The sequence below is a fragment of the Corvus hawaiiensis genome, chromosome 3 (genome assembly GCF_020740725.1).
Source record: "Corvus hawaiiensis isolate bCorHaw1 chromosome 3, bCorHaw1.pri.cur, whole genome shotgun sequence".
Classification (NCBI taxonomy): Eukaryota; Metazoa; Chordata; class Aves; order Passeriformes; family Corvidae; genus Corvus; species Corvus hawaiiensis.
This window is the reverse complement of record NC_063215.1, coordinates 111,048,690-111,064,888: the sequence shown is the minus strand read 5'-3', so window position 1 is coordinate 111,064,888 and position 16,199 is coordinate 111,048,690. Positions and strand designations below refer to the sequence as shown.

At 44.9% G+C, this 16,199-nt stretch overlaps 1 protein-coding gene across 2 annotated transcripts in view; it reads right to left on the bottom strand.

The window, feature by feature from the left end:
- Window positions 1-4,816: 4,816 nt before the first annotated feature.
- The window catches only part of SLC1A4 (solute carrier family 1 member 4), an 84,183-nt gene continuing 72,800 nt past the window's right edge, over window positions 4,817-16,199 (bottom strand). For both annotated transcript variants that reach the window (XM_048297003.1, XM_048297002.1), the window contains exon 8: window positions 4,817-15,958. In XM_048297003.1, coding sequence (XP_048152960.1) covers window positions 15,724-15,958 — 235 coding nt within the window. In that variant the 3' untranslated portion in view covers window positions 4,817-15,723. The remainder of the gene's footprint in view (window positions 15,959-16,199) is intronic.

The following is a 16,199-nucleotide window of genomic DNA, read 5'->3' as shown; positions in this document are numbered from 1 at the left end:
CCGTGCTGATTTCAGGCGAGTGGAAAGGCGGAAGCAAACACGGATGGGCCATGATTCATCCCCAGGCTGGGCTGTTTTTAGCCGGTTTCAATTACTCGGGAGCTGCCAGGCATTGTTCTGGGAGCTGAATAGCACCCGGCTGCGGGCTCGGCCCCGGCAGGAAAGGTCCGCGTCCTGTTCCGCCCCCGATCAAACAAGTGCCAGGATGTCTGCGGGAACAGCCAAAGCGCCGACAAATCTTTCCCCTCCCCTTGGGCTTGGGCTGCCGTGGGTGTCAATAAACAAGGGGGGAATCAACTGGTGATCTAAAGGAGAGATTATTTAAGAAATTCAGGGGGAAAATAACGATTTTCTTCTGCTGGCATCTGGCCCTCTTTGTTAGGAACTTCGCTGAAGAGAAACTGGCCTATTTGATCTATAATACAGGGTCAACCCAGCCAAACTCCCACCCGAAGTCACCCAAGGCTGGCAAAGATTAACAAGGATATTTTCTTGCTGATTTGAGACCTCAGGATTCTTTCAAACGTGTTCTTTTCTCAGCAAAGACAAATTATTTCTCTGCACCTGTGGATGTGACAATTCAGCAGTAATCTCTATATCTATGACATGAAGTAGAGCTTCCTTATGATGATCAGATTTGAAAGCAGTGTATTTCTGATATATGAGAAGCTACCTTTTTGGTGGGAATATCCATGGTTTTTGTACAGAACTGGATCCATCATGAACACCAGCTGTATGTATTCAGTTTAATATGCCCCTAACTGCAGTGACCTGCAGTTATCCAGAGTCTTTGGCACATCAGTTTATTTCTTTCTACCCTGAATGGTTTCACGATACAAGCCAGACAGCCAGCTCTCTGGGATGAAACCTGAAGCCTGGAGGTGCACCATATGTTCTTGCATAGCATCTGAACTATCTTCAGCATCAAATTTCAGTCTCGCAATGCAAATGTTTGGGATGGATGAGACGTCAGCAAATGCAGGACTTGGACCTAACCTATTTGTTCCCAGAGCATTGATAACAATATTAATTAGTCTTTGTACAAACTGCTTGGGATGCTGTTTGCTCTGCCTAACCTTTCTCTGAAAGGCGTTTGCAGGTGTTTGTCCGTCTCTTCTCAAGGCTAACAACTCTTTTCCTTTCCCCAGAGGTCAGGATTGCCACATCTTGGACCATTCTCTTTGTTCTCATCTTGATTCTCATTCTTTGGGCCACATTTCTTTGAAACTCAACACTGATCCAAAGCTCCAGCATGGGCTTGGCTGTACTTAGGCAGAACTGGTGTGGTAGTCCAGGCTGTGATCCTGCTTACACACCCTGGAACAGGATCTGCCTTGTTCACAGCACAGGAGTCCTGCTTCTGACTGCTCATAACTTCCTGATCCTGCTCCTTAACCTACAGTTTCCCACCAGTATTAGTGCAGGTAATTACTCTTGTCTAGATTAATTCTTTCCAGCCTCTGTTTCCCAGACTGTCAGTTTTTCTGGTGTTGCTGTGAATTTCAGCCCTACACTTTTTCATTTTCCCAGGCCTTCTTCTCCAGCTAAGACCTGCAGATTTTCTCTGTTCTGACATTTGAAGTCACTAATCAGCTACTTATGGTCCTGGAACTACAGCAGGCTCCCGAGGAATCCAGTCATTCATCTGGACAGCTGCTCTGGTAATGCCTAAATAAGCAGGTTCAAGCACAACCACATTGCTTTCGCTTCTTTATAAAGCCATGGGAAGACTTGCCTGAAGCCTGCACAGTTCCCATCACTCCTCTAGATCATCACTGCACTAACTGAATACTTCCTAAAAAAGGTAGCTGGTGCTTTTTCTTCCTGATTTTGGAGAAGCACCCGAAATTACGACCTAAGCACACCCATGGCAGCTGACAAAGGAAACATGTAAAGCAGGATTAAGGAAGAACAGAGGGAAGACTAGAGTGACAAGTATTTTAGCGTCAGCAGAGAAGTGTGGAGTTGGGTGCGTTGTCCAGTGCTAGCAGCTGCGCAATTTGAGTCGTTTTACCACTTGTTTGCCAGTTGGACCGAGTGGTAGGATTTAGCCCAAGGAAAAGGTCAAACAGAAATTGCACTTCTCCTTTCTGGCCACACGATGTGCCCATCACACCACGAACAGCCTGGCCAGCCCGCCAGCAATAACAGATGTAGCCACAAAGGTGGGGTTCCAGGCGTTTGTATTCCCTCACAGCACCGCCTTACCTCTACCCAGGCCCTCTAAAACACTCACACAGCTGCAGACCAGGGCCAGGCGCCGTGGAGCAGAGGGGGGTGATTGGGATGGAGTTGGTGTGGTCCAGATGCTTTGCCTTTGAGGGAGGTGACAAGTTGCTGTGAAAGAAATAGGAGCCAAGTGGTCAAGAGGTAGTGGCAGCTTTTCATCTGTGTGAATTATAACAGATAGTGAATAATTGGAATTAAGTTTTCTTATTAAATGTGAGATTTTACTTCTGCTCTCAGTGGGGAAATGTGAGTGACTTCTTTTTCATTCCAGTTGCTGGGGTGTCTTGGCCCTTTGAGCAGAACCAAGAAGCTCTTCAAAACCAGAGCTGGGATCTGCAGGAACCAGTCGTCAGCACAGAGATTTGTAACAGAAATACTGGGATTGGTACAAATTAAAATCTGTTTATGTAAGTGCCAGAAGAAACAGCAGAGCTGGGGGGAGGTAAGAACAGCTTGAATTTATAACAAATGACACCAGAAGAGAATTTGGGACTGATAATTTGAGCCATTGCACACACACCTCACTTGATGGAGAGCCTCCTCTCTGACAGCAGGAGGATGGCAACGCATCACATCTGCCAATCCCCTCCCTTGCAGCCAGGCAGGAAGAGAGACTGCAGCACAGGATCATCACAGAACAACTATTGATTGTTAAACAACTGCCCCAAAACTGGGAGGTTGAGTGAAGAATTCACAGGCATCATCCCTTGTGGTTATGTTGCACACAAGTGATTGGGGCTGGACTGAACTTGTTGCTTGAGAGTGAATGAAATCTGTAGTGCAGGTGGCTAAAATGAGCTTAAAATGTAAATAAATACCATATTCCCCTTCTGTAATATCCCCTACAATGATTCACTGATACTTCAATGCTCATAATGGGGACATAGCAGAGATCTGACTTTCAACAAACCTACAGGTTTTAAAGGTGACCAGGTAGTGCAGCTGTACCACACAACCTGTGTGAATCAAACCATTCATTATGGAGCAGAACAAATGGTATTGTCTTCTGTTTAACTCACGAAGCACTTCCTTATAATTCTATGTACTTTAATCAGACAAACTGGGGATTAAAAAAAAGGACTAATCTGCTCATTGGCCATAATTAGATTTCCTCTGCAAATATTAAGTTAGAACAATAGCAGTGGCTTTGGTAATAAATTTACTTTTAAATGCTTTTCTTCATGTGAATGAGAGAAATGTGTGTTGCCTGTCTAGAGCTTCTTAGAGGAAAGAAGTGAGGAGCATTTCCCCAAAAAGACTTTTTTCTCTTAAAAAAAAAAAAAAAAAAAAAGAAATTAAGAAATTGGAAAGCAGGTGGCCAGATTTATATGTGGTGGTAGAAAACCAGAATAAAATCATTAAACTTTAATTCGAACTTATCCAACTTTTATCTCTTGTTGAAACATCATAGGAAACTTTATTTCTTTATCCATAATAATACCTAACAAGTGCTAATAATGTCTGGCTGGAGGCAGCTGGGACTCAGTTTAAGGCTTAGGTCAGTTCTCATTAAAGACAAGCAATCATTCCACCTTTTCCATGGGTCTCATAAAACTTCATGGGTTTCAAATGGCAAGTCACTATGACTCTGACAACCACCTGAGAAGACTTCAGAAAACCTGTATGCAAAGCTGACATGTGAATGGCTCCAGGCTCTGGTCCCAGAGGACATCTCCCTGCTCTAGCATTCCTCCAGATATCTCCTCAGGGGTTCAGCCAAAGACACAACCATGGGGTCAGAAAAGCTTTTGGGAAACCACCACATTGATGGTTTTGTAAGATTCACATACCAGGGCATAACACCAGCCACAATTTGTAAGTCATATATGAGCAGGTCCTTCAAATTATGCTTCTTGCTTTTGATGCTTGCAATTCTTGCAAATTTTGCCCCCTTGTTTATTTGTTCTGGGAGTTTAATGCTCACAACTAACCGACCTACACTTACAAAGTAGATGTTTTTCCCTGGATTTGTGATGTTATGTGTGTGCATCTCAGGACAGAATCCACCCTTTGGAGATATATAAGCTTTTCATGGAAAAGCTGTATCAAACCCACTTAGATGGCAAACCCAAGCCCTCAGTTCTGAGATCAGCACACTGCTTGGATGGACTGTATAGCAAATCTAAAATGACCCTAAACTTACCAGCCCAGCTGCCTACTGAAAAGCATTTCCGAATGATTACTCCCACTCCTCAATCCTTCTCCAAGGAACCAAGTCAGCTGGCTTGGAAGAAGGGCAACAGGTGTGTCTGTCAGCCCTTCTACCCCACCACTGCATAACTACTAGTCCAGGCTCTCCCAAAGCCCCTTCAGAGCCCAGTACCTGTGCAGAGGGCTTGGAGAAATGCTGGCAGGGAAAGGGTTAAATGCTGGCAATCAGTGACACCAGCATGCCAACAAAGGGCACAGTCTGGGAAAGTGGAACCAAACACCAAGGTGCACAATTCTCATCCAGGGGCATTTCCAAAGGAGTCTTTGCTCAGGTGACAGAGCCTAAGAGCCTGGTCCAGCAGGATGTCACACTGCCTGTGCAAGGCTGATCCAAATAAAAGGCCAGGACTTCTCCAAAGAAAGATGGAAACCTGAATTCTGTTTGGGGTGGGTTTTTATTTCACATTGAGAAGCTACACAAAGAGAGAACAAATATACATTTCCATGAGAGAAGGGAAAAAGAGAGTATCCCATTGTGTCACCCTCCTAAATACAACAAACCATCCCAACCTGAGCCACAGGACTGGTTGCTCCCCAGGTAGGCAGGGAGTTCTTACACAACAAACATCTGTAACATCTGCCCCAGGGTCACACACGCCCATACACAGCAGTATGGTCTTTTTTTTGCATATGTGCACGTACCATCTGTTCTGGGTAGACAATGGAAAGGCTGATATGGAGTCACAAGGATGAAACCCACAGCTTTAAAAGAGGAACAGCTACAGATATTCATAAGGATCAACACACCCACATGGCACAAACTCTTCCTCAATGGAGTGGTTACTCTTAAGCACAAGGTTTTAACCTGAAGGCAGGTACGTTTGTATCAGTGATACTGGATTGTACTGGAGTGGATGGCAGTGAATTTCAGAGTTCATCTTTTTATTAAAGTAATTAATCAAATGGTTTAGCATATAAAAATACAATAATCCTCCCTCCTAATTAGAGCAATATGTGTTCAGGTAGAAATAAAAGCACACGCACACGTACACACCTCAGGATTGCTGTCACAGAGCTCACAGGATAAAGAAAAGAAAACAACTTTCCTTGTCTCACACCAGGACATCACATTCTCCCTCCTGTCTCCAGGAATAATGGAGTCTTTCAGCTTTGGTGCATAGTTATATTTGAAAGCCAAACAGCAACTTGGAATTTGTCCTGAAGGGAACCAGGACAAGGCACCTTTAAGGATAATAAGGCAGAAGGGGACTCCTCATGTTCAGGGGTGTTCCTGCTATCCCTGCATCTGAGGGATTAATCAAAATATAATCAATATCTTCACCCTCACAAAGTGTGAGTGAGTCAGTCTCAGTTTGCTGTAACCAGAAGCAGTTCAGGAGCAGAGGTCTGCTCAGCTATTTGTGGTTCTGTGCGTGGTCTCCATCCCATACAGCACGACCTTATAAGAGTGCAGCCAGGATAGTAACTTAGGAAGTTTAAGTAAGATTGTGTTCTTAAAAGAATGGAATGCTCATGGATGGCAAACACATCACCTCCACAGTGGCCTTCAGGGAAGACACGTCACCAGAGCATCTGTTGTGGAGCGGAGCAGGGAGGCAGCAAGGGCTGGGCCACCTTGGTTACAGTTATTTGACCAATTAAGTGTAAAAAGTCATTAAGGTATTGCCTTAATGAAGCAGGGTTTGTTCAGTCCAGACGCTCTCCAAAGCTGAAACCATGTCTTCGTCCCCTCCTAACAGGATGTGAAACAGTCCATGTCCTCACATGGGGCCAGAATATCTTTGAGTTTGATCTATCCTATACTATAGGAGCCTAATCCTGCTGGGATCTGGGCAGACTCCAAGGAACACAACAGACACTGCAGGAGGGATAGAGAGAAGGCAAACTGAACAAAACATGAGGAATTTTCCTTCTGCATCAACACTGACCACTAGGAAAACACTTTTTTCTTATTAGAGGCACCACATCATAAGAATACTCTGAGCATGTAAAATGCCTCTAGTTACCGTGAAGAAGTTCTAAAAACACTGCTTTACTGCTGCTTTGCTGATCAGGATCATCTTAAAAGGCCCAGACCAATCCCCTATGCTGTAAGGAGATATCTCCATCAGAAATCCAGAAGCCATGGAAAGCTCAGGAAATTACATCAATGCACATCAGTGAAGGCCCTGGCCTGTCCTTTTTGTGGCATTCCTTCTGGACCTTAAAAAAGCTACAATCCAAATCAGTTAATATCTGGAGTAGTTTTTATGGTTAAGCACAATTCTTTCTGTGGGAATGTAATCTGGGGGATTCAGACATGTGTAAACAGTTCCTTGAGAGAAGAGTTCCCTTAGTAATTTCCTTCTGCAACACGCAACTGCAATTAAGTTGCACACACATGCCATATGCAGTTTAGTTTCAATTGCTAAATACATGCTTGGCAAGGAAGAGCATTACTTTCTCTGTGTTGTTTTACCAGAAGGAGCAAGTGAAAGCTATCCTAAGGAACATCTAATACCGAATTTCATGGTCTCTCTGGCTTAAAACCACACCGTTAACTTTGCATTGCAACAGAGTTGGCTCAAAAATAATTTCCTCATGCTGGTTCCTGTTGGTAGCCCCGCTTGCCTTGCAAGCAGCATCTGTGGCCTTGGGAGACAAGTATAAGTGTTTCTTGAGCAGGATTTTACATAAGAGCTATTGGCCTGCTGAAATGTCCACAGTCCTCACCTGCTGGCGCCGAGATCTGAGGTTAAATCCAAATGAGGTTTCGTAACTGTTAAGGATGATGCAGCTGCTGACACTGAGATATAATTTGATAAGTAACCACACTGTGAACTCTTGAATCAAAGAGATTTTCTTTTTCTTCTTCTATTAAAAACTGTACAGAATCAAATATATCTCTAAACCCTTAGGTGTGGATTTTTTTAAGGAGGTGATAGTTGCTAGCTAACAATAACCTGGCTTCAGGACTCAGGGTCTGCTCCTAGCCTGCTTGGCAACTCTTCATGTGACTCAAGAGAGAGTTTTTTCTCCTTTTTCTGTATTCATTCACTTGGGCAGCTGTGAACTGATGCCTGCTGGTCACAAATGTCTGTAAAGACCCTATGCAGAGAATGAATTCTGTGTTAACATTAACTTCCCAAGACAGTGCTCAGATGTGAAGACCTACAGGAGCCAAATAAGGCTCTTGATCACTTATTGTCAGAGTTAAAATATTCAGGGACAACTGTCTCAATGTATCGCCCAAAGCCTGGAGAAAGTTTTAGATCATTTGTCAAACCCTTTTTCCTCCAGCCAGAAACTGAAGCAGCAAGTGAACATGGCTTTCATCAATATGCTCCCATAGATAACAAGTTGGTCTTTGTCCTCGGAGAATAATGGTCTCCATGCATTTATCTGCGGAGTATTTGTCCCAGCTACCCTGCAGGGAGGAATGTGGGTCAATCCCTGATCCAGAACTGTACTGCTATTCCTCTGGTCATGGCCAGCAGCCAGGAGCAGCTTATCAGAGCTCCACGCTGGCCCTCTGCATGCTGCCTTGTTGCTCAGTGAAGATGCATTTCAGAAACTTCAGCACTCCTGCCTCTCCCCACAAATCCTGCCCGAGGAGCAGGCAGGGATTTGCATTGTCTCTGCCACGTGCCAGATAAATGCCTGCAGCCTTTTTGATCCTATCTATATCAAAATGCCAAGGAAAAGATGCTCCTTTATCCTCTTGCTTACCCTGTTTTCTGTGACGGTGCCCCTGCAGCCTTCCAGCTCTTCCTTCTTTTTCTCTACCTTTGTCACCCACACTGACAAGACAACTTTGAGTTTGAGTTGAAAAACTCCTTCTCCCCCTGAAACTAGTCAGGAACTAAGCTGTCAAGGCTCCCAGTTTAGATGTTGAATCCATGGTGATGTCTGTTAATTTACCTGAGCCTAAGCTTTCATGGCATGTCAGGTGGAGCTGGAAGGAGGCAGACAGAATAGGGCACTGTGTCGTCCTTGACTAAGTCACATCCCTTTTCTGAACTGCAGCTCACAGTGACACCAGCTCCCCGCTCCCCCCAAATTAGCCCAGCAAATGCATCCACCTGATCTCCTTTCCATCAGTCATTCCTCCCCTAGCACAACAAGAGTTGCAAGAGTTGCAACTCTGCATACTTTCATTATTTGATTCCTTTCATATTTTTGAAAAGTTCATTATTCTTCAAGATTTACTGGTCTGTGTCTTAAGAGTGCTTTCCAAACATTGCAACTCACTATCTTCCACACTACTGCCTGTGCAAGACACGTAAATATCTGTAAACCTAATTTACAGAAAAGGAAGCACTGGTATAGGACTTACGCAACCTGCCTAATTCTGTGCTGTTCATCTGTCACTGGATCAGTCATTACAGGCAGCTCTGTGATTATGAACTGCCAAGGCTCTGGTAAAATCAGTGAAGATGTGACAATTTTCCTTTGGTGAGAGTTTATCTTTTGGTCTTTTGACTTGGTACCTGAGGCCCACTGCTCACTGCCTATGGGAGGGTCAGGATGAAAAATTATCATTTCCAACAGGATGATGCTTTACAGTGGCTGCAGAAAGGCACTGTGTTAGCAGAGGACCAGAGTGAAGATTTAGCCCAGATTCTTGACCAACACTGCAAATCTTTGCAGAAGAGGTGGTGGTTTTGTCCCTTTTGCAAGCTCTTGCGGACACAACCTACAACATATGGCTGGGTGGTCAGTCACAGAGATGACAGGGACTTTGACTTGACTGAAAGAGGAATTGCCTAAACACCTCAGATTTCCCTATTCTTGCTGCAAAATAAGGAGGAACCACACGAGAGTAAGAATGGTGGCACTGGGTCATGTCCACCTCTGACACCGGCCACAGCAAATGCCCAGGGAAGAGCATGGGAACAGAGCAAGCACCATGAAACCTTCCGGCCCCTCATACCATCCTCCCAGTCTCTCACCACCTCCAGCTCAGGGCATTGCCTCCTCAGGGCTGCCCAGAGAAGACAAAGCAGAGATTGTTTCACCAACTGATGTGGTACTTTGGCTGGCTGCACATCTCTGTTATGTCTGAAGGACACAGTCCTGTTTGTCACATCCCTGCAGGGGAAGCCCTGGGATTGGCTCTAGTCTGTTCTCCACACAAAAACCATCCTGACTGAAAGAGACATCCCCAGAAGGGTTTAAAGCCCTTTGCAATTACCAAGACTCAGCTGAAGCTCAGTTCTTAGGAATACAGGATCTTTACTGAAAATATCCTAAAAGCAGTCGAGTCCTGGCACCCTCCACTGCTCACTACAGCTTTTCAGGCATCTACAGCTGCATCTCACAGCACAGAACAAGCATCTTTCTCAGTGTGAGAGACAGATACTGCTCTGCACTCTCAGCAACTCTAAATTACCAAGGCTCACAAACTTCTGCTGAGTTCAGGACAGGAGCAAAGCAGAATGCAAACTGGAGCCCTCAAAACTCCGTCCACTCTCCCATTTATTCCTAAGCCACTGAAACATAAAAAGAACATAAGGTATTCCAGGAAACAGGATGAGATCAGGCAGTGACAGATAAAGCATGGAGTGAAAAGTCAATCCTAGAGAAAAAATAAAAGGTGGTGAAAAATGGTCAAAGAAACTTCACCGAAAAAGGTAAAAGTGGAAGAATAAATGACATCAGAGACAAAGTGGGACTGCATATGCCAAAGGCTTATGCAGTATTTCATAGAATCACAGAATCCACTGAGTTGGAAGGGACCCATGAGGATCATCGAGTCCAACTCCTGGCCTTGCACAGGACACCCCAAGAACCACACCATGTAATTTCTATATCTTTCTCTCAAAAAGCAATTCCTGTACTAGAGGGTAGGACACGAGCTGAGGAGAGAACTTGTACCTTCCAGAAAAAAACCCAAAACAACAAAAAACCCAACCTAAAATCAAACAGAAAAATAGTGTTTTCTAGATGGAATTTATTTCCTCTTAGGAAAAAAAAAAAAAAGCAAATGACTAAAGGTTTCCAATTTACAGTTATATCAGGAGAACAGAAACAAATGTCCAGTCAAGAGACATTGGAGTTAAGTACCACACTGGCACCAGATTTGTGGAGTGCCTGGGTGAAAGCAGAGCAGAGCAGGTACCCCTGGCTGCACATGCAAGGCTCCTGAGCACCTTCTCAGCTCACAGCCTCCTGGAACAGGAAGCTCCCAGTGTAACACATTACACTGCAGATCAAGAACAGCATCTAAAATGCACATCCCTCAACAGCCCTTTCATTTTTCTCCCAGTGGCCTTACCTGAGGACTCTGACCACTTAAAGCAAATGGCAAGTCTTCTGTCTTACCAGGCTTTCCACCAGGATCCACATTGTTACGGTGGCAGTTGTTGGAATGTGTCACATTTTTTACAGTCTGAGAGAGGGCAATACTGGATCTCTCATATTCCAGAAAATAATCCAGGTAGAGAGTTCTAGAATGCATCATAGCTATCGCAAGGAATGGGTACATCACAGAAAACCAAGAAATGTAAATTCTGACATAAATGATAAAAAAATGACCAAGAAGATGTTCTGACAAGCAGTAGTTACCCAGCACTCCTGATTCCATAGCTGCCTCTTGTTCTGCAAACAACAAAAGAACTGGCACCTTTTTAAGTCTAAAGTAGGGCTTCTGTAAGACTACAGATTTTTGGCAGGTTAAGAGCCGCATACTCATGGTTTATATGAATCCTATCATATCTGTTTCCAAGAGAAGGAATTGTCAGATTTCCTTGATTAAAATCCTGCTGTGAGAATGAGTTGACCTCCTTAAATCCAACTGCTCCAACAAGCTTTACATGGGACTAGACATTCATATTGATGCAAAACATGGCAATCCACTAGTGGGGAGTGGGAGAGGTGTTCAGCGAAGACTCTGAGCTTCTGCATTGCTATTGGAAAATACTAATACTGGGCTATTTGCTTTAATTCTCCATTTCCTGGGATCCCCTGTCAGGAACAATGTGCCACAGTCTATGGCACGCTGCTACAAGGGTGAGGCACGCTCCAGCTGCAGGACCATAGGGAAGAAGGATCATATGGCAAACCCAAAGTGCTGCCTGCAAGGAAGCCCAACCTTTGGGTTTGCCCAGGTCAGTACTTTCACCTGTGGGCAACAACAGCTTCAGGGTGAAAAAAAATTAAAATGGAGATGTTTTCTACTCTGAAATGGTGTTGTGATGCTTCATGAATTGTCATTTTAGTGCTGCCCTCATGTCCTGATCCTAGCTGCATGTGTCATGGTGAGGGAGAGCATCACAGAACCACAGAATGTTAAGGGGTTGGAAAGGACCTTAAAGATCATTCAGTCCCAACCCCCCGGACATGTGCAGCGACACCTCCCACTAGACCAGGTTACTCAAGACCTTACTCAGCACTGCTTTGAACACTGTCAGGGCTGGGCATCCACAACTTCCCTGGGCAACCTGTGCCAGTATCTCACCAAATTTCCCCTCTTTCAGTTTGTACCCATTGGTCCTTCTCCTACCACTACAGCTCCTGAAAGAGAGTCCCTCTCTGCCTTCCCTGCAGGCCCCCTTCAGATACTGGAAGACTGCAATGCAACCTTCTCTTCTCTGGGCTGAACAGCCCCAACTTTGTCAGCCTGTCTTCACAGGGGATGTGCTCCCATCCTCTTCGTGGCCCTCCTCTGGACTTGCTCCAACAGTCCCATGTCCTCCTTATGTTGGGAACACCAGACCTGTAACGCAGTATTCCAGGGGGTCTCACAAAAGCACAGGAGCTAAATGTCTGATGGGACAGACATTTACACATGACAAAACACAACTACAGAACTGTGTTGGTTTAACACAGCCTGGTTTTTGGTGGGGGTGGGAGAAAAGCTGCTCGAAACTTCTATGTCCGGCACAGAGCCAATCGCTGAAGGCTCTGACAATGGGCAGGTTACTAGCCCGATTAGACAAGTTGGTAACACCTCTGTGATGAGATATTTAAGAAAGGAAAAACCACGGGATGTTCTCTTTTCTTCTCCTGAGGGGTGGTGAGGCAGCCACCAGGGCCCATCCCAGCAGGGGCCGCCAGGGGCTGCGTGGCCGGGGCCTTCCTGAGGCCAGAACCGTGCGGCCAGGGCCCTCCCAAGGCCAGAGCTGCACACACAGGGCCGGCAAGGACCACACGGCCGGGCCGGCTGGGACCATGTGGCCAGCAGCGAGAGACATGGAGAGCAATTCCCCACTGTGGAGCCTGGACAAGATCAACCTCTCAACTCCAACTTACAGGCACCAAGTTTCTTCCAAGTCAGAGAAAAAGGAAAATTGAGGACACATGAGGAAAACCAACATGGCGGCACCGAGGTCAGTGGAAAAAAAGGAGAGGGAGCAGGTGCTCCAAACGCCAGAGCTGAGACTCTCCTGCAAACTGTGGTCAGCACCATAATACAACAAACTGTTTCCCTATAATTCATGAGGTGCCTGGGGGGGTGCACAGATCCACACGCAGCCCATGAAGAAGAGTATGGATACTGAAAAGCTATACTGTAGTGAGGAACTCAAACAGAGAGAGATGTCCCTGGCTTCCAGAGATAGAAGAGAGCCTTCACTTCCAGACTAGAACAGCTCATCCTTAAAAGACTAAACCCCATGAACTAAAATGACCCACGCTAGGCAGTTGTGGGAAGACTGCTTGGCCCGTGGGAGGGACTCACGTTGCAGCAGGCTCAGGTGGGACTGCTGCTTGTGAAAGTTAAAACCATGCTAGAAAAGTTTGCAGAGAACTGTCTCCTGTGGGAAGGACCCCATGGCACAGCAGAAGAAACTCTTCCTTAAGTGTACTGTAGAAAAATTCTTAAGAAGTGAAATACTGACCAAAACCCCATGTTTTGTTTCCTTGCTCGGTCAGCGGAAAGAGGGAGGGACTGGGAAAGAAAGGTGTTCTGAAGGTTGCTTTGGTTCTCATTACTCTTTTTACTTTTAATTCTGTTAATAATAAATCTTCTTCATAACTGTTTAAGTTGTGAACTTGTTTATCCTTAAAGTGTTTTTTATCAATAATCCTTAACTCATGAAAATGAAGTCTTCAATTCCCCCTCCTCTGCTCAGCTACAGCAGAGGAAAATAAGTAGATGGTTTTTTTTGTGGGTGCCTGGCACTTAGCCAGTATCAAACCGTGACAAGAACCCAGCACACAGGGGACAGTCAGGATTTTCAGCTTCCTTGAGACATCCATATACTGCTTTAAAATAAAAGTATTTGGGGTTCTGGTGCATTCAGATTTTTCAGAGACACTTAGACTTAAAAGTGTGCTTTTGGTTTCCTGAGTCGAAAGGAGCCAGGATGATTCTAACAGGAAGAAATGCAAAGTTGATCTGCTGGGCAAAACACATCTCTACAGAATTGTGTTTGTCTCCTTCCATTTTGAAGATGAGCCAAGGAAAGACCAAATTTTGTGGACATGGTTATAAATAAACTTGTTTAAAAGAAACTCCACCTGCAGTTTCCCAGTGGGCTGACTAATCCTTTCCTACTTGGATTGTCTGCATGGCTCCAGTGCACAGGATTAACCAGCCAGTCATGACGCGCTCTCCCTCAGGGGTGGCCACATCTCACTCTGAGTGTCTTTCTGCAAAATTAATTGTGTCCCTTTACCAGGAGGCATGCTTTGCAAAGGAGGGCAGCTGCTGCTATGGAATTGGAGTTGCCTCTTCCTAGTGCTGGTATCTTTCCAATATAAATTCCTCTGAAGCAAGAGAGAAGAAAGAAAAAGGGAGACTTAGCATTACTTTATATCAAAGCTAAGTGTAAATATATATTGCTGAATTAACAGTGTGGAAATTGACCACATGCAATCTTCTGCTGAAGTAGCTATGGGAAAACATCAGAAGTCCAGGCAAATCCTGGCATGTGTACAGTCATAACTTTTTACCTATGAGCATCCAAAGACCCAAGATAAATCAACAGGAACTTTGCAATGAGTTTGCCAGACTTTGTTCAGGTTTGGGATGCAAATTCAGGAAGGACACTGTAAAGGCAAAAAGGAGGAGTAAGAATCCAGAAGCATTTGGCTGAGCCTCAAGCAAAGGTTACCATCTGCCATTAAAGCATTACCCTGGCCCAGCACCACCCAGAATTACTAAAAGCAAACTGTTGCCAGAAGAACATTTACAGCAGGACCAAACTCCTAGCAGGAACAGGTAGCCAGCTCCCACACAGAGATCACTGAAATACTTAGGGTTATAAACTCACCTCTTCTCTTCCCCTTTCAAGCCAAGACTCAGACTTGCCTGTCATCAGTTTCCACGTGATGTGTGTTCAGAATTTTTCCTCCCCTATTCAATTTTGCTGGAAGAGGAGTACGACTAAAGTTGTTTGGATTACCCATTAAACAAACATGAGCAGGACGTGGTGTGCTAGCAGAGGATCATGTGTGTTTTCATGAAGGGAACTGACTTCTGGATTTATGGATGTTGTCACAGGCAAGCCTCTTTCAGACATACTAATGCTGGAACAGACTCAACATTTTTTTCAGCCCCAAAGGGATTACTTTAACTTTTAAAATTTGTGCTTCCTCTGGATTTTTTCCTTAACAGCTTGGTTAGAGGAAAGGAGGAAACCAATCCTTGATCCGCACGAAGATCTCCTATGTTTGGTCCCGCAGTTTGGGAGTTACTCACCAAAAGGCAGGAAAGCTGCTATGAGCTGCAATGCAGTGGGAGAATGAAACAAGTGCCAATAAGCTATTAATTTAGGTATGAAATGAAAAAAAAAATTAAAAATAGAAAACAGCTAGTTTTAAGGACATACTTGACGTTTTTAATGGATCGGAGAACATGAGAGGAAGGGGAGTGGGAGAAAAATGTTGCTTCATATCATGGCTGTAATGGTTCGTAAGTGTTTCCAGGCTAGAAAACAAATTTAAGCAACATTTTCACCCACTCTGGAGTTTCTAGACTGCTTCTCCATTCAAACAGCAGCAAAAATAAGCTTACTAATTTTTCCCTACAATAAGCACATACTGGGTTTGTCTACCTCCCTACCTCCAACCCATCTGAGCCTTCACTAATGGAAGCCTTGTTACACCAGAAGCCTCAAGGGTAGTTCTCACGTACATGTACACAAGTGTGCACGTGCAACACGTATACATGTACACATATAAACTATCAAAATATTATTACAAAGCAAGTGTTCCTTCTCAACACCCCTTCTCTGCCTACCCCACCTCCCTCCCCTTCCCCAGGCCATCATATTTCAAAACAGACTGGAAGTGAGCACTTGAAGAGCCATCCAGCCCCTGGTTTCACTGCAAATGTCTGGGTGCGTTGACAAGTCCCTGGGCCACCTCTAGGACTGGTCTTGACGAGTGGCCTCGAGTTCACAATACTGATTCCTTGGATTCAGGCTCTGCTGTGCTGGTTGTGTTGGAGACTGGGTTTTTGTGGGTTACCAAAGGTGACGTTTCCGCTTCCGACTTGCTGTTAGCAACTGCTTCTACGGTGACTTCCTTTAGCTCCTGCTCTCTGTCTTTCTTTTCCTTTTCATTCAGGTAATTAAGGATGCCCGCTCCCAGGGCATCCCCTTCCACATTCACAACTGTGGTGGTTCGGTCCCTGGTGAAGATCAGAAACAAAAACCAAAGCAGCAGGCTTTTAGTTTAAGAGTTACAACACGATAACGGGAGCTGATTCACCCCTGCTGAACTATGAACGTATCAGTGGAGATGACAAGGGAGATGTAGTTATCACAGGTGTTTTCCACAGAAGTAGCATCACTATTTCAGAACTAAAAACGTGCACCAGAGCAGGTCAGTCAAACTGTTACTATCAGCTGGTTCTGATCTCTCCGTGGGTT